General features: G+C 39.7%; 1 protein-coding gene across 2 annotated transcripts in view; it reads left to right on the forward strand.

The window, feature by feature from the left end:
- Positions 1 to 19165, forward strand: part of LOC122811426 — a 317519-nt gene that overhangs the window by 121941 nt on the left and 176413 nt on the right. For both annotated transcript variants that reach the window (XM_044083270.1, XM_044083275.1), the window contains exon 4: positions 3872 to 4032. In XM_044083270.1, the coding sequence (XP_043939205.1) occupies positions 3872 to 4032 (161 nt within the window). The remainder of the gene's footprint in view (positions 1 to 3871; positions 4033 to 19165) is intronic.

Below are 19165 nucleotides of genomic sequence, written 5' to 3' on the forward strand. Positions count from 1 at the left end.
ATCATATGTATGAATTCTGTGATATATAAGAAAATATTTTGTTGTGGACTGTACAGCTACATATGTCAGTGTATGGAAAGAAAATACAATATTTTTGTTTCAATAACAAGGAACTTAAAAAGAAACAAAGAAATATATAATACCAAAGTATAGGAAGAAATATGCTCTGGGATTCAATACTGCTTTTGCTTATTGCCCAAATATACTTAGCATGATGAAGTGATATACAGAGAGGTATGGCAGGAATGAGAAAGACCTTGTTATTGTCTCATTGCCATGTGTCTGAATCAAATGATAGCATTGCCAGGCCTAGTAAATTTAGTAGTATCCATAATGGTCATTGCATCATGTCATAAGTGAGGGCATTGTTACCAAGGCACCTTCTTAACACCCATACAAGCGCACAGATAGACATACTGTCATGCAGCCTCATGCATGTCCTTACAGACACGTCCACATATGCCCATACACATGTTCTCACTAGCACTCTCCCATCTCCCACATCTTTGCTGAAATTATTTGCTCCACCAGTGCTGTCATATGAGTGAAAGGGTAACTGCCATGTTTTTATGGTGCTAATTCTTTCCTCCTAGAGTAAAATTTTACTTTACAAAGTCTCTGAGTCAGAGAAATTTGGAGGTACATACATTTTCGTGGCAGAGTATATGGCTAATTAGCATTAGAACTCCCCCCCCCAAGATGGCTCCATTAGCATGCAGCTTCACCTGCAAGACCATTCTATACACTTACACTCCTGCAAGGGAAAAAAACATACTCAGTAATTATACTAATTAGAATACTCAATTCTTTATTAAACTAACTTTTTCCAAATTAACCTAAATATCATTGAATGTTTTAATGCTGAAATAAATATATAATTTTGACTAATTATTTACTTAAATATGAATTACTAAAAATCAAAATGATATACATGAGTTAACAATTACTGTTAAAGAAAACTGATTGCATATTTCTATAAGAAATGCCACGTTGGTTCATTGACATTAAATTCAAAGATGAGGAAACTGTTGTTGTATCTTTCGGCTTTTCCCGGTTAGGGGTCACCACAGCGCAACTTCAGTCTGCTAATGATTGGCGGAAGATTTTTACGTACCGAGTTGCCAGCCCTGACGCACAACCTTCAACGAAGGTATGCCTATTCACGCATGTCTCACACAGAAGATACTTTAGCTGAGAATCGAACAGCACAACGTCTTACTGTGAGTTTTATTGGCTCAACTTAGGTTTTGCAATTACTTATGCTTTCAGGGTAGCACAAGCCCTTTGTTCGGATCCAAAATCCATGTGACTATATATTTCCATTCAGTTTCTACTTGTTTCATTGCCTGTCTTTTATTCTGTTAATGCTTAGTGTTTATTTTTGTACATTAGCTTGGTCCATTGGTGAGGAAACTATAATGCCTACTGAATGACATTGTAAGGTGACAATGGAATTACTGATATCCCTTAAATACCCAGGGGAAAGCAAATGTTAGTGGTTTCACTGAGGTATATTTTCTTAAAATTTAACATATGAGTTTAGTTAATTTATAACTCAATTGTTGACAATGATCATGTTCTCAGTAGCAGAGACCCATCCTAAGGAAGGCAGGCAACTGGTAGCTGTCACATAAGATACAGACAGAGCCAAAGAGATTTCAACGTATCTGCTTTCTGCCATTGCAGCTGTATTAGTGTTGTATTTTCTGTTTTGAACTGGGCAAACCCACAGATCAAAATATTCCTTTTCAGGATTGATATCGGGAGGAAAACTTCACAATAAAAATTTAAGGCCATTTTAAAAATACCCAGTCAGTCTATGCTGGATGTGTTTGTGCAGTTGAAGGAAACCAAGGTGTTCAAAAATGACCCATCTGGATATGGGTAGAAATCACTACGCCCAGCTATAACCTAAAGATCAAATGACAATCCTGAAACATGCAGCTAAAATGAGTAGCATTTATTACAGTGCCATCATGGACCTCATAAAAAAAGATATTGGGGACCTACAGACACTGGATCCTACCCAGTTCGGCTTTGTTAAGGGCAGATCCTGCCTCTTAAACCTGGTTGATTTATTTGAAACAGTCACCAAGGCCATTGACGAGGAGAAGTTGGTCCACACAGCCTACCTGGACCTCGCAAAAGCCTTCGATACAATACCCCACTCGGGCATTATAGATAAGCTCACCAGCTTAAATATAAACCCCTGTGTCACTAGATGGATTGCAAACTGGCTCAAGGACAGAACCCACATGGTTAGAATTGCTGGAGCCATGTCAGACTCCAAACCAGTTACAAGTGGTGTCCCACAAGGCTCAGTCCTGGGACCTCTCTTGTACGGTATATATTTCTCAGAGGTACAGGCCAACATGGAAGGACTGTGGCTGACCATGTTCGCAGATGACTGCAAACTGGGCACCATAATTGACTCTCCAGCCGACACAAGCATCCTCCAAAAGGGCCTCATAGAAACAGACAACTGGTGCCAGAGCCATGGCCTCAAGCTAAATGCCAAAAGTGTATAGTCATCCCTTTGGCAAAACAAGTGCCCACAAATTACCACATAGGTGGTAATCCATTAAGTACAGAAGAAGTAATTAGGGACCTGGGGACCCAAGTTGATAGCAATCTCTCATTTGACAACCACGTGGCCAAAGTGGTTAGAAAAACATTTTATATAGCCCACCTAATCATGAAGGGATTCACATCTAGATCAGGGGAGGTCATCGTGCCTCTTTACTCATCCCTCATCAGGCCCATAATTGAGTACAATGCCCCTTTTGGGATGTACCTTACCAGACACCTGCAGCAACTGGAAAGACCCCAAAAGTACCTCACCAAGAGGATCAAAGGCTCAAACAGATGCCATATGCTGCCCGGTTAAAGAAACTCCAGCTCTACTCAGTGGCATACCGCCTGTTCAGAGGCAATCTGTGCCTGACATATAAAGCCATGTCCAACCCGGAATTAAGGGACATGCTGCACCTCAGAAAATCCAAATCCCATCGAGCTACACGTTCGAGAGACTTGAACCTCAGCACTGAAATAAATAGGACATGCTGGAGGGACAGATTCATAACAGATTCAGAGGCTCCCTTCACTCTGGAATAAAATCCCAGTCCAGGTTAGGCAGAGTCCCTCATTGACTCTCTTCAAGAGGAATCTTGATGAGTGGATGGGAGATTGTAGGTTTACCCCGGGTATCACTTCTGTGTCACTGTTAGACAGAGGCACAGTATACTAACCTTGAAAAAAGGCATAGCAAAATAAATTTAAAATGGGTGGCGAAAGCCAAACACATTCTGGCTAGGCTTATAAATGCCCTAGGGCAGATAGCCTAGTATGAACCTATGAACCTATGAAGTATGCTGACGTACTTTGCTCCTTAAAAAAAGAGTAAAAGGAAATGATGCGAGACAATATCATGAATTGCATTTGCTTCAAATGAATGATTTATTAATACAGTATTTTTTAATACTATAATGATTTCTTGCAGACACATTAGTGATTAAACTTAGAAGACTTGCTGAAGAATTTCAGCAATATGATGGTTGACTTCATTGAAAGCACTGATCTTGCTTGCAGACAATATTATTCTGTGTTAAATTTAAAACTGAATAATCCTTCTTAGATTCTAACCAATAACAGAATATTATGCAACATTGTTTTTTTTTAGATACCTGTATGTCAATGCACTGTAAGTATAATATGTTATAATCACTCCTAGATCAGTTTGTGTAGCAATATGGCACATCATATTTCAATTTGGACACTCGCTGTCTTACGTTTCATAGTTTAGTAGGAGCCATGCTGATTTTTTTGTCATGATTCCATTTTGAAAATAGACTAATTTGCATTCTTTCAACAGATCAATGAAACCCACGTGTCCTACAGTATTGATGTCTTGTATAAATATGACACAGAAGATCGACTTGTTATCCTTTACAATGATGTGCGAGTCACTTATGTCTGTGCATACCCCTTGTTTTTCAGTTCATCACTATCACTTACTGCAGAAGTTATGACAAGGTAGGCTCATTGCCTTCATATATAAAGTTATTATTACGTCTGCATGAGTGTTTACAGCTGCCTAGGTTTCTCAGCACATTATATTAATTATGTTGTCACATCTGCAAACAAAGGTGAATTTGTGGTTTTTCTGAAGACTCATTATTATATGTAGTAACTGGATTCAATTCCTGATTCAGAAATTGACAGATGACAATGCATCTCACAAGTGTACGTTTCAAATAAAGTAAAAGTTGAGGAAAACATGAGCTGCATTCAAAACTCTGCTGAAAGAACAAATACAGCCTTTCAGTTCCACTGTAGTTGTGTGCAACTCATTCTGATGAAACATTCAGTGTCTGTCCTAAAGTACTAGGGTTTTGAGATGCTTTTTTGTAATGTTCAACTAAAAACAGTTTCTTACGTTTGCCTATTTTTATTTCACCCTTTTCTTTCTTTTTACTTTCTTTCTTTCCTTCCGTTTCTGTATTCCTTACTTTTCTTACTTTCGTTCTTATTTTCTTGCTTTTCCTTCTTCTCGTTTCGTTCCCTATAGGAATTTTGCCATACTCGCTATGCAGTTCTTTCTAACTCTAAAAATAAAAAATCCTGACCAAATTTGCAGAGTAGAAATTTGCTTTATCTTACAGTAAAAAATGCTCTCTTTTAAAGATGTAGCAATAAAAGTATTGCATGAATAAAGAAATGTAAAACAAACACATTAGTAATACTGAATCACTGTAAATCATAAAAAGGGGTCTATATTAAATTGTCACCCGCTTAGGTTGTCGAACGCCTAAACATCGACACCTAAATATTGACAACTTAAAATTGCGAACGGCAGTTTCCACACAGGGAAACAAGTCATTTGGCTGTTACAGGGATTTTGCCCTGTGTACAACCTAGAGCGATCTCGGAGTTTATATATTTACTTGGGGAGGTGGGGGGCACAGCCCCTGACATCGGGTTGTGGGGAGGCCCCCCCCCCGATTTCTGTTTAAATGTTTTTTTTTTTTACTTTGGTCAATGGCTTTCTTTCCCTGTGTGGAAAGTGCCGTTCGCAATTTTAAGTTGTCAAAGTTTAGTTGTCGACGTTTAGGTGTTTGACAACCTAAGCGGTCGACGATGTAATATAGACCCCATAAAAAGTCTGCATATTTTGGAAATGCTGAAAACATCCATTATAAGAGCAAACTACATTGCAGGGCCTTACATTTGCTCCAGCTTTTTCAATAATTAAATTTATGTATGTATTTATTTATTTATTTTTTGCTTAAAGTCACTGAAAGCTACATAATTTCCATCATTTTAAATAAATAAATACTCCTAGTAAAGTCCTCTAAAGCTAACTATGAATCCAAATTAGCTTCCCTAACTTAGGATAACCACAAGGTGTTCTTTAGTTACATATGTAACCTAAAAGGTAAGACTCAGCTTTGGGCTGAACTCATAGTTAATGGTACTACATATATAGAACCTGTGGATATAACCAACCTACTGGCTGACATTTTCACTGACAACTTCACTCCCCTGACCCCGCCACATATACCCCAAATTATCCCTTACACCTGTTGCCTACATAGTATATCCACGCAACAGGTCTTAAATGCCCTCTCCAAGGTAAAAAATACAGCCTCTATGGGACCAGAAAACATCCCGGGCTGTGTTTTACATGGGTTAAAACAGTAATCAGCATCACTATTAAGTACACTTTTCCATCACAGCCTAAGCACTGGTTTTGTCCTAAATAAACCGCTACCATCATCCCTTTGCACAAAGAGGGTGCATCCATGGATCCCAGAAACTATAGACCCATTAGCCTGACCAGCCTTATCTGTAAGGCCATGGAACAAACTTTTCAACAAACATATAGGAAATCTCCAAAAACTCGACCCCACCCAGTTTGGCTTTGTCAAGAGGAGATCATGCCTGTTCAACTTGGTGGACTTCTTCGAGACAGTCACCAAAGCCCTAGACAAGGGCAAATCTGTGCATTTATCCAGTCTAGACTTAGCCAAGACCTTTGACACTATCACTCACTCAGGCATCATTGATAAACTCACCCAGCTGGGTATCAACCCATATATTGTCAGGTGGGTTGTAAACTGGCTCACTGATAGAACTCATACGGTCAAAATAGGGGACTCCACCTCCTACAGCAGACCTGCAACCAGTGATGTTCCACAGGGATCAGTTCTGGGGCCCCTGCTGATCAGAATTGATTTCTCTGAAATACAGGCTAAAACTAAAGGACTGTGGCTGACAAAGTTTGCTGATGACTCCAAACTGGGAGTGATCATAAAACCTCTAGTGATGTCAACATCCTGCAAGAAGGTCTTATGCAGACTAATGACTGGTGCCAAAGTCATGGTCTTAAAATTAATGCAAAAAAATGTATTATCATCCCCTTCAGCATGGGTGATGTTGCTGAAAACTACCACATCAATAGCAATACCCTAAACATACAGTCAATGGTGAAAGATCTTTGGCACACGGGTTGACAGCAACCTTAACTTCAATCTCCATGTCTCCAAAGTGGTAAGAAGGGCATTTTATATTGCTCATCTCATTAGTAAGGGCATTGCCTCCATAATAAAAGAGGTTATAACCCCCCCTGTACACTTTCCTCATCAGGCCAATAATAGATTACAATGCACCCTTTAGTATGTTCCTTTCTAAACACCTGAAGCAATTGGAGAGACCACAAAAGTTCATTACAAAGAAAATTCAGGGTCTTCAAGATCTGTCTTTTGCGGACAGACTGAAATGATTGTCACTTTACTCTGTGTCATACAGACTTCTCAGAGGTGACCTGTGCATTGCATATAGAGCAATCTCTGACCCAACTTTAATGGAAATGCTGCACATTGGCAGGTCAACTGGCACACTGCTCACTCACTCAAAGGACCTTAACGTGGTATGTGACATCAACAGAACTTGCAGGAGAGACAGATTTGTCTCAACGAGATTGCTCCACCTTTGGTACAAGCTTCCTGTTCATGTTAAACAAAGCCCCTCATTGGCCCTATTTAGGCATAATTTGGATGATTGGATGGGTAACTAGAAATTTGTTTTGGGGTTTACACCTGTGCCCCTCTTGAACATGGACGGTAGGTGCTGATTTTAGTGTCTGCTTCAACCAGACACCCTTGGGGACATGGGTTGAAGTTGGCTAGGCTTGTAAGGTCCCTGGGGACATTAGCCTAGTAACCTCCTATGATCCTATGATCATATATATATATATATATATATATATATATATATATATATATATATATATATACCTACATTTGAAATTAATCTACTAAAGTATAACAATTTAATAAACAATATTCTTAACAAAAATGATTAGCAAAACTTTGGGCAACATGGCTTCCCCTCAATAACAGTTGAGTACAATATCATCCATTCCTTTACCCTTTTATTGTGTACATTGACAATATATCACAATTACCCCTTTATTGTGTGGACTGAAAATATTTCACAATTACCCCTTTATAGTGTGCACTGACAATATCTCACAATTACCCCTTTATTATGTGCACTGACAATATCTCACAGTTACCCTTTTATTGTGTGCACTGATAATATCTCACAATTACCCCTTTATTGTGTGCACTGACAATATCTCACAGTTACCCCTTTATTGTGTGCATTGACAAGATCTCACAATTACCCCTTTATTGTGTGCACTGACAATATCTGGGCTTGCACTGAAATGCATTGTTGCTGAACACACATGGAGAAAGTCTGCAACTGAAAAAGTAAAGAACTACCGTGGTAGTTTCTTCTGAACATAGAATTAAGTGTTTGGTTTGTGGAACTGCAGTACTAGCTACCTGTTTCATTCTGTAATCTCAAAGGCTACCTCAAAAATAAATCAGGAATCTAGTCTGTGAAGCTGCCAGTCAGCATGTGTCCGTATTTCTTTCCATGACATGTGGCACTTTGTAATGTGTACTAGGCATGTGGCATACTACTATATAACAACATCAACAGAATTTTCTCTTTTGATAATGAATCTGAAGTGACAGGATATCTCTTATAAAAGTCCACTCTAGCTGTAACATCCCTTTTCCTACTCACTCTCTCTAGTTTCTCATAGTTCACTCTCACCCAACACACCCAGGTCTTACTTCCGTTCTAACTTACCCCTCTGCAAACAACACTTTACTGATAGACTCTCGAACCTCTCCAGACCTCTTTGGTTCTTCTCGCTCCGTTCGCCCTGCGGGCTCACTCCGCTCCACTACCCTACCCCCAAATCTCACCCACCCCCAGTGCATCTACCTTTATTTCCCCCATAGGCACACCCACAGAAATTCTTATCCAACCAACCACATAATCCCTACATCTACCCCTCCCTCTTTCTGCCCATAAAATCTTTACTTACCTACCACAGCTATCCCACCTAACCAGTAGAATTCCTGTCTACTTGCACTACACTCCACCCCACTCCCAAACCACACCCACTCCAATCACAACTCTATTTCCCACTTCTACTCTTATACTCCTAAACTTACCTGCTCCTATACAAGCATAACTCTCTTATATTCATAAATATTTTATCAACAGCATATCAACTCTACATATTCCACATTCCATCATGCCTACAAAATCCTCATTCATTTCCTTATTATTTCTACTTCTCCTGAATTTATCCTATCTTTACTACCTCACCCAACCCTTTAACTTTCACCATGCACAATCTCTTCATGTCACCAACCACCTTGACTCTACTCTACCATACTCACACACTCCTATTTCTCCACATCTATATCCTATAAATAACCTCCTACTTTTCCCATACAAATACATTACCCTTCAAAAACATGTTTCCCCCATTGTTACTAGCAGATTCCTTAAATCCACAATAGAATCCAATCTACCTAACAAACTGCCCATCTACCTCTCTAAGCCACTCTTATATCTAATTTCTACTCTAATATCCGGTGATATCCATCCCAACCCTGGCCCCTCCACAGTTTCCTCTACAGACAAGTCCATTTTATTTACTTCCTTTAACTCCCAAAGTATAGGAAACAAAGTTCCAAACCTTCATGCCTGGCTCATTCACAATAAACCGGATATCCTAACAATCTCAGAAACTTGGTTAAAACCCCATATAAAAGATTCTGAAATAATTCCTCCAAACTATTCAATCATTAGAAAAGACAGGCCCCATAAAAAAGGAGGTGGAGTAGCTCTCCTATATTCATCCTCATTGTCAGTTACCCCCTATAACAAACCCATTCCACACTTCAAAAATGCTGAACTACTCCTCACATCTCTCCAAATTAACTCACATAAACACATTTGTATAGCCTCACTCTATATCCCCCCAGGAGAGAATATTTCTACACTTGAAGATATCCTCTCCTGGCTCTCTAACAACATTAGCAATGAAACAATAATCCTTGGTGATATGAATATTAACTGGGCCTCCATTCAGTCCCCTAAAAACCCTCTTAATATCAACCTTTACAACTTTTCACAGCTTATCAACTCGACAACATACCCCTCTAAAAACCCCTCTAATGGCAGTATTCTAGACTGGATTCTAGTCTCTCACCCCCACTATTTCTCTGACAGTGGTACTCTACCTGATCCCCTTGGTGACCACATACCCATCTTCACACATCGACTCCCATTACTCCTGCACCATACCCATAATTTTATTACTATCCGTAATCAAAAAAACTTTGATCCTACAAGCTTCTCAAAGTCTCTAAAATCCATAAATTGGAACTGCCTAAAAACATTATCTCTAGATAATGCAGTTGCCCACTTCAACTCAATTTTCCTACAAATACTTGATTCTCATGCACTCTTAAGGACTAAGAGAATTAAAACTAAAACAGCCCCCTGGCTGTCCAAAAATACACTAGCATCCATGTGACACAGAGATAAAGTCTGGGCACATTACCAGAAAAACAGATCCCCCCTAGTCCAAAATGAATATAAAGTTCTCCGAAACAGGGTAAAAAAACTCATAATTTCCGATCGACAAAATTACTTCTCCACACTCCAAAATAGCAATAAATCAAACCCCCAGAAATTCTGGAAAGGTATCTCTACTCTCCTCAACCCTAGTAAACAAAATACCTCTACCCCAGACCCAAACGCTCCTGACCTAGATCTGGCTACACAATTTAATTCCTTTTTCATTGAATCCATTTCCAAATTAACATCATCCTTCTCTAACACCACTACACTCTCAAATACTCCTCCACCCTCTCTCCCCAGCACTCTACCCGGCACCGCCACCACTCCCTCATCTCCATTTACCAAGTCTTCTCCCTCCACATTTTCTCCTACTCTAACTACTTCATTATCTTCATCTGCCCCTAACTCCCCCCCCCGCACACTCTCCCTCTTTCTCATTCAAACCTATACCCACTTCCACTATAAAGAAACTCCTTCTGAAACTGAAGCCATGTACTAATGCTCCTGATAACATCCCTTCTTACTTTCTTAGCATAGCTGGTGATGCAATTGCCTACCCTATTAGCATTTTAATCAACCACTCTATCCTAGAAAGTACAGTACCCCAAATCTGGAAAAAAGCCTACATCATCCCTTTGCACAAAGGGGGCAACAATAACAATGTTACTAATTTCCGCCCTATTGCTATCCTGTTTCCCATCTCTAAAATCTTAGAAAAATGTATTCATCTTCAATTCCTTCCTTACCTTTTAGAAAATCACCTACTAACTCCCACACAACATGGATTCAGACCTAATCACAGCACTATGACTGCCCTCCTCTCCTTCCTTCAAACTGTTAACAAAGCACGTGACTCTGGCCAAATTGTTTCTACCCTACTACTCGACCTCTCTAAGGCCTTTGACACTATCTCTCATAACCTGCTACTAACCAAACTCTCAAGACTTAACCTATCTCCCTCCTCATTGAACTGGTTCTCCAACTACTTATCTAACAGATATCAAGCAGTAATATGGAAAAAGGCCACTTCCTCATTCCTAAATACCCCTAATGGGGTACCCCAAGGGTCCATACTGGGTCCCCTTCTCTTTAATATATTTATAAATGATTTCCACAACTCTATTCCTTTCTCAGACATCATCCAATACGCAAATGATTCCACTATTATATGCTCTGCCTCTTCTATCCCCTCACTCCTAAAATTGACCCAAGAAGCTTTCACAACCACTGAGCAGTAAATGAAAAGAAATCACCTTGCTCTCAATGCCTCCAAAACCAAATTAATGCTATTCTCCCCCTCTAAAACTGTCTCCTTCAACACAAACACATTCTCTATCACTAGTCAAAATAATTCACCTCTGGAACTAGTGTCAGAGACCAAGCTACTTGGGGTCCAAATTGATAACCAACTCAAATTTAACTCTCACCTACAGCTAAATATCAAAAAAACCCACCAAAAACTTGGTATACTGTACCGGCAAAATAAATACCTCACACCTGCTGCCAAAATCACTCTCTCTACTTCATTTCTTATCCCCTCCCTTCTCTACGGAGCCCCACTCCTAACTAATCTACAGTCCTCCCTAAAAACCCAACTTTCCTCTTGCTATAACAAAATCGCCAAGTTTGCTACCAACCACAAGTCCTCCTCACACCACTGTTCCTCTCTCCATATACTAAAATGGCTAGAGCTTCCTAACTATCTAACATACACTCAACTCTTGCTCACAAACTCATTTTCAACTCCTCTCTCTGTCCCTCCCTTTCATCAGCTTTTAAAATGCACCTTCCTGATAGAATATTGAGGTCCAACAATCAAAATCTATTAGAAATCTATAAACCCACTCGTCCTCCAGGGAAAAATCTTCTATCTTTTGTCCTTGCCCGCCTTTGGAACTCTCTACCATCATCCATCCGCACCACCCCCAACCACTTTATTTTTAAAGATCTCTTCATTCCCACCTAGTATCCAAGTGGGAATGCTCTTGCTCCCACCCCACATAGCTAATTTACTTGCAATTGCCATCTTCCTTCTTTGCCTTAATTCCTCATGCATTCTTCCTGATTATTTACTCATAACTAATATACATTATCATTTCATATTATAGGGAAAACTGCACTAGGCCTCACCTCCTAAGTGCTTCCTTCTTAAATTTCTGTTATTTCTCAGAAACTTGATTCAGTATTTTGAATATGATACAAACTCAAAATTTTTCATGCATTATTCTTTACTATCTATAATCTATTAATTTTATCTAATGTTCTTTCATAGTTATTTATTCTGTATTTACTTGAAATTGTTTTCTGGTGTCAAAATACTTTGGATTATTATATAATTTGTAATCTGTTATAGTTTTGTATAACTAGTATGAATCACTTTTTGTAACATACTTAGTTCTGGAGCTTTTCTCGCCAGGACTCCATTGAAAATGGGTTATTTGGCCCAATGGACTATCCTGGTAAACCAACTGCAAATAAATAAATAAATAAATAAATATGTAAAAGGAATTTAAGCAGCTCATAGCTACAAAACTACCCTTGGCTCACAAAATCCTCTGCTACACAAACTGTGCATCCCTGCTTAAAGTTATCAATGAGAGAGGTTCTCCAAGAGCACTTAAGACAATATACTCACTACTAAAATTGGATACTCAGTGTTCTCCTCTTTTATTGGTTAAGTTTATAATAAGTCCCTCCCCGGATAACAAACACAGTGATAAACAGACATTTAAATAACTCCTGGTCTTTTGTACCAATAGCAGCAGGATGTGCAGGTAAAGCCCCACATGAATGTATCATTCCTTTTAAAAGTCATTTGCATGTGCCCTTCCTATGTAGTTCTCGTGAGCACCTACTGGACGCATGAACTGACTTGAGCTTTAATGTGTCCTTTCCATCTGCTGTACTTGTTACGAACTTGTATCAGTATTTGCTTTAGAAACTTTACTTCATGTAAAACATATAACAATACACATCAATTTCTTCTGTTGCTATGTTAAGGGCTCTGCTGTCTAATTTAGTTGAATTATGCCTTGTGTGATATTTACATGTATAATGTCCATTGTAGTTTGCTGCTTTCATGTTGTTGTTTTTTCATTGTCTCGAAGTTGTATCCTTGGGACTACTCTGAAAACTTCACAGATGGACCTTTCTAGTTTACAAATGTAACTAGCTAATTCACATTTTTGACACATTGTAAGGTGTAAAGCTCACTCTAGATCTCAGAAAATTGCAGTGAAAGAAGAATGTGAATTTACGGTTTAGATAATGACATTTGAAAATACATCCTGTAGTAGATGAAAAACAATGGAGATATAAGGCTCAAATTTTCTGTGATTTATTTACATAGATAAGTCAAATCCAAAACTTCTCTTGGGAACAGATACACAAGGCTTATACTTAACAATAAGATTCCACTCAAGTAAGTAGTCCACCAGGTAAACATCTGAAATGTCTATTCACAGCACTTTTTCTGAACTGAAAGATAAAGATCGCTACTAAAAAATGGTTCTGCAACAAAAGGCCAGCATCTCTTTCAAACAGTTGTTGTTCTGCACTCAGAAGCAAACCTCTCTACCACAAAAAATATTCCCTCATCTCTGATTTGTAGAGCTATAGCCCTCTGTTTTAACTTCCCTTCATCAGGTGCCATCAGAAAATTAATGTCTGTCAGGTCTACCTTAATGGCAGCTGGAATCTGTCAGCACAAATTAAATTAAAGATTTAGTTAGTAAATCACAGCAGAAAACAATATCTTCACATTACAGTCATACAAATAAAATGTTTCATCATTTAAACAGCTACTGTGCAGAAAGCAGTACTTTCAGTTAGAACAGTAGAAAAATATATTTTTCACGATTAACTTTCTAATGTGCCACTAAAGGGAAAAAAAAAGCATAAAAACTCCTTCCTCCATGAGCAGCAGTGGAAGTTCTTCAGTTAGCTTCACTGCCAGGTTCTGATTATAAGTCGGGGGGGGGGGGGGGTCTGGCAAAACCAGACTATGGAGTGGACATTTTTTTATTTTTCAAATACATTTGAATGAATTCCATAGTATTTATACATAACATCTTAAATAACTATGTACACTATTTACATTAGCCTGAAACTATAACAGATCTTAATGTATACAGTTACTTTATAAGTCTGTCCAATCCATTATCAGAGTGTCTGATCAATTATTGTATAGTGTCAATCAACGATAAGACTTTGCCCCAAGGGTTGTTGATAAATGGTTTTGGATAAATGCTTAGTTCTTTAATTTTAATTTCCAATAATGCTGTGGTCTTCAGTAGGCTGTAGAAGCCTTCCAAAGTTGGTAGTGTGTTTGTATTCAATTGAAGTGGACATTGAGTGTTTTAGAGTGCTTAGGCACATACCTAGTCATAGGGAGAGAGTGGGGGCTCATAGAGGGCCACAATGCAGCAGAGGCCAGACACACACAGTACCAGAGAAGTCCCTACTACAAAATAAACAAATTTATATGCAAATAAATAAAACAAACAACAAATAAATAAAAAGTACAACAGTCACAGAGCAATGACACTGAACACAACAGCAGAGCGCCCACTAGTGGCCCCTAAGAAATGTAGCCAACTAAAAGACAGTACACCAGTCATAGGTCACAATAGTTATACTCTGTAAGATAAGAGCAGTCTGTAAGCATAACACTGAATAAGAGAGCAGTGTCTCACCAGAGCAGGTTTCCAGGATCTGGTCTCTAACAATTGTAGTCAACTAAAAGACAATACATTGTACACTAGGATTCACAGCAACATTTCAGTTTAACGCTGATGCTTGCTTGCACAAACAGTACTAGAGATGAAGCACATTACATATTGCAAAAGGTATGATAGGAATTAAGCGAGCTTTAGAAAGAATGAGAAACGGTAGTGATTCACCTATGGACAACTACCAGGATCCTACTAATTTTGGGCTCACTAAAGTTCTGTGCAGGTATGAATCAATGTCTCTTTGGTCATTCTTTCAGCAGGGACAAATCAGCAGCAATAATCCCAATTTGGTTCCTGCAAAACAAGTACTAGGCTCTTTGGTGATCAGATGTTGGAGGAGTCCGTAGGCTTGTTTTAGACTTCTTCTGGTAAATGCCCTGGTAACATGTTTAGCAGCGCAGAACACCATGGTGCCAAAGTGTACAATGGTCCAAAATTTAAACTGAAGAGGTAGCACTCAGAGCAATGTGCCTGGTCAATATGTTCCTTAAGGTTTCTGGAATCTTCTAGGGTCTAATGGTGGCCAGTAAGAGACAGAAGAGAGAAGAGTATGAGGATGTCTGAAGGATAGCAGCTTAACATCCAGCAAACTAAAGGAGCAAGTTCCATGCTAGAGGAGATTTTTCTTTCTAAAATAAAGTAACAGCCAAGCAGGTATAAAAATCCGATCCAGTGTGGCAATGTCCATCTCTTTAGAAGGTAATGCCACAGAAGGTATGCACTCACCACTGAGCTATACTTTGCTTTGCATGCGGGTGGTAATAAATTTGTTAGGTTTGGTAAGGTGGAGAGTATGTCTGGTAACTGTTATAGGGCAGTGGTCACTGAGGGCATTTGGAAGGGTTTGGGAGTTATGATAGTTTTCAGGGTGGGAGACCAATATCCTGTCTATAAGAGAGCTAGGTAGGTGAGATTTATTAATGTAGGTTGGGGTTGTGATTAGCTGCTCAAACCCATGTAGGTTTATACAGGAAGTAGTGTTGGGAGCTTGTATTGTAAACCAGTCAATATTAACATCTCCCAGTATAATTATTTCATTCTGGATGGTATGTGAGAGGTGAGATAGGATGTTCTCCAGTATGTTAATAGTATCACTAGGGGGAATATAGATTGCTGCGACAGTTATGGTGTTGAAACTGTTAAGTTTGAAGTTGGTCAGTAGGAGTTCAGCTGGTGAAAAGGAGGGTAAGTCTAGTGTGGGACTGATTTGGGAGAGACAGTTGGAGTAGAGTATGGAGACTCCTCCTCCTTTTCTTTTAGGTCGAGCTAATCTAAGGATATTATAGCCAGGAGGGATTATTTCACTGTCCAGATGGTGTGGTTTTAACCATATTTCAGTTAGGGTAACTATGTCAGAAGTATAGTTAGCTATCCAAGCATGGAGTTCCTGAACTTTATTTACAAGGCTCCTGACATTGATAGAGCAGAACTGTACTTGTTTTTGTGGGTTGTAGGGGCTGTCAGGTTTAGATACATGGGGGGGGGGTATTGTTCAGGGTAGTGTCTGTAGGGCCTGGGTTAGGATGAATGTCACCAGATAGAAGTAGAGGTTTGTAATGGGGTTTTAATTTGAGTAAGTAGACTTTGTTCTTTTTTGTTTTAAAGGGGAGGGGGAGATATTTTTATTTTAGGAATGGGAGTGGTGGGGGGAAGGATGGAGGGACAAATTAGTAGACAGGGTTGTGGTGTAGTACTTGAGTTGAGTGGTGTTTGAGGGATGGAAATAGGGAGTAGGTAATTGTGAGTGATAGGAAGTGAGGTGATAGAGTATAAGGAGTAGAGAAGGTAAGAGTATAGTTTGAGTTGTAAGAGACATGTCACTTTATGGGATGTAGAACAGAGGATGAGAGGAAGGGGTGGCAGTAAGGTAGATAGGAGGTGAGGTGATAGAGTATAAGGAGTAGAGAAGGTAAGAGTATAGTTTGAGTTGTAAGAGATATGTCACTTTATGGGATGTAGAACAGAGGATGAAAGGAAGGGGTGGCAGTAAGGTAGATAGGAGGTGAGGTGATAGAGTATAAGGAGTAGAGAAGGTAAGAGTATAGTGTGAGTTGTAAGAGACATGTCACTTTATGGGATGTAGAACAGAGGATGAGAGGAAGGGGTGGCAGTAAGGTAGATAGGAGGTGAGGTGATGGAGTATAAGGAGTAGAGAAGGTAAGAGTATAGTTTGAGTTGTAAGAGACATGTCACTTTATGGGATGTAGAACAGAGGATGAGAGGAAGGGGTGGCAGTAAGGTAGATAGGAGGTGAGGTGATAGAGTATAAGGAGTAGAGAAGGTAAGAGGATAGTTTGAGTTGTAAGAGACATGTCACTTTATGGGATGTAGAACACAGGATGAGAGGAAGGGGTGGCAGTAAGGTAGATAGGAGGTGAGGTGACAGAGTATAAGGAGTAGAGAAGGTAAGAGTATAGTTTGAGTTGTAAGAGACATGTCACTTTATGGGATGTAGAACGGAGGATGAGAGGAAGGGGTGGCAGTAAGGTAGATAGGAGGTGAGGTGACAGAGTATAAGGAGTAGAGAAGGTAAGAGTATAGTGAGTTGTAAGAGACATGTCACTTTATGGGATGTAGAACAGAGGATGAGAGGAAGGTGGCAGTAAGGTAGATAGGAGGTGAGTGATAGAGTATAAGGGAGAAGGTAAGAGTACAGTGTGAGTTGTAAGAGATATGTCACTTTATGGGATGTAGAATGGAGGATGAGAGGAAGGGGTGGCAGTAAGGTAGATAGGAGGTGAGGTGACAGAGTATAAGGAGTAGAGAAGGTAAGAGTGTAGTTTGAGTTGTAAGAGACATGTCACTTTATTGGATGTAGAACAGAGGATGAGAGGAAGGGGTGGCAGTAAGGTAGATAGGAGGTGAGGTGATAGAGTATAAGGAGTAGAGAAGGTAAGAGTATAGTGTGAGTTGTAAGAGACATGTCACTTTATGGGATGTAGAACAGAGGATGAGAGGAAGGGGTGGGAGTAAGGTAGATAGGAGGTGAGGTGACAGAGTATAAGGAGTAGAGAAGGTAAGAGTATAGTTGGAGTTGTAAGAGACATGTCACTTTATGGGATGTAGAACAGAGGATGAGAGGAAGGGGTGGCAGTAAGGTAGATAGGAGGTGAGGTGACAGAGTATAAGGAGTAGAGAAGGTAAGAGTATAGTTTGAGTTGTAAGAGACATGTCACTTTATGGGATGTAGAACAGAGGATGAGAGGAAGGGGTGGCAGTAAGGTAGATAGGAGGTGAGGTGACAGAGTATAAGGAGTAGAGAAGGTAAGAGTATAGTTTGAGTTGTAAGAGACATGTCACTTTATGGGATGTAGAACAGAGGATGAGAGGAAGGGGTGGCAGTAAGGTAGATAGGAGGTGAGGTGACAGAGTATAAGGAGTAGAGAAGGTAAGAGTATAGTTTGAGTTGTAAGAGACATGTCACTTTATGGGATGTAGAACAGAGGATGAGAGGAAGGGTGGCAGTAAGGTAGATAGGAGGTGAGGTGATAGAGTATAAGGAGTAGAGAAGGTAAGAGTATAGTGTGAGTTGTAAGAGACATGTCACTTTATGGGATGTAGAACAGAGGATGAGAGGAAGGCGTGGCAGTAAGGTAGATAGGAGGTGAGGTGATAGTATAAGGAGTAGAGAAGGTAAGAGTACAGTGTGAGTTGTAAGAGATATGTCACTTTATGGGATGTAGAACAGAGGATGAGAGGAAGGGGTGGCAGTAAGGTAGCTAGGAGGTGAGGTGACAGAGTATAAGGAGTAGAGATGGTAAGAGTATAGTTGGAGTTCTAAGAGACGTCACTTTATGGGATGTAGAACACAGGATGAGAGGAAGGGGTGGCAGTAAGGTAGATAGGAGGTGAGGTGATAGTATAAGGAGTAGAGAAGGTAAGAGTATAGTGTGAGTTGTAAGAGACATGTCACTTTATGGGATGTAGAACAGAGGATGAGAGGAAGGGGTGGCAGTAAGGTAGACAAGAGGTGAGGTGATAGAGTATAAGGAGTAGAGAAGGTAAGAGTATAGTTTGAGTTGTAAGAGACATGTCACTTTATGGGATGTAGAACAGAGGATGAGAGGAAGGGGTGGCAGTAAGGTAGATAGGAGGTGAGGTGATAGAGTATAAGGAGTAGAGAAGGTAAGAGTATAGTTTGAGTTGTAAGAGACATGTCACTTTATGGGATGTAGAACGGAGGATGAGAGGAAGGGGTGGCAGTAAGGTATAGTAGTCTTTGATAGTGGATAGTAGGTAAGTGTGGGGAAGAGCAAAGAAGGGAGGTAGTATGAGAACAGGAAGTAGAGGAGTGGGGGATTAGGGAGATAGTGAGGGGTTGTGGTTGTATGGATAGGTATAAAGGTAATGATATGGGGGGGTGGGTGGGGCGCGAAGTGAGCAATGCGAACGGAGCGGGGTTACACCTTTCAGATAGAACTTAGCTAAAAAAAACTATCAACTAGTCCAGGGACACTTACTAGAGATGCTACACC

The sequence above is a fragment of the Protopterus annectens genome, chromosome 1.part1 (genome assembly GCF_019279795.1).
Source record: "Protopterus annectens isolate FY-2018-M chromosome 1.part1, PAN1.0, whole genome shotgun sequence".
NCBI classification, from domain to species: domain Eukaryota; kingdom Metazoa; phylum Chordata; order Ceratodontiformes; family Protopteridae; genus Protopterus; species Protopterus annectens.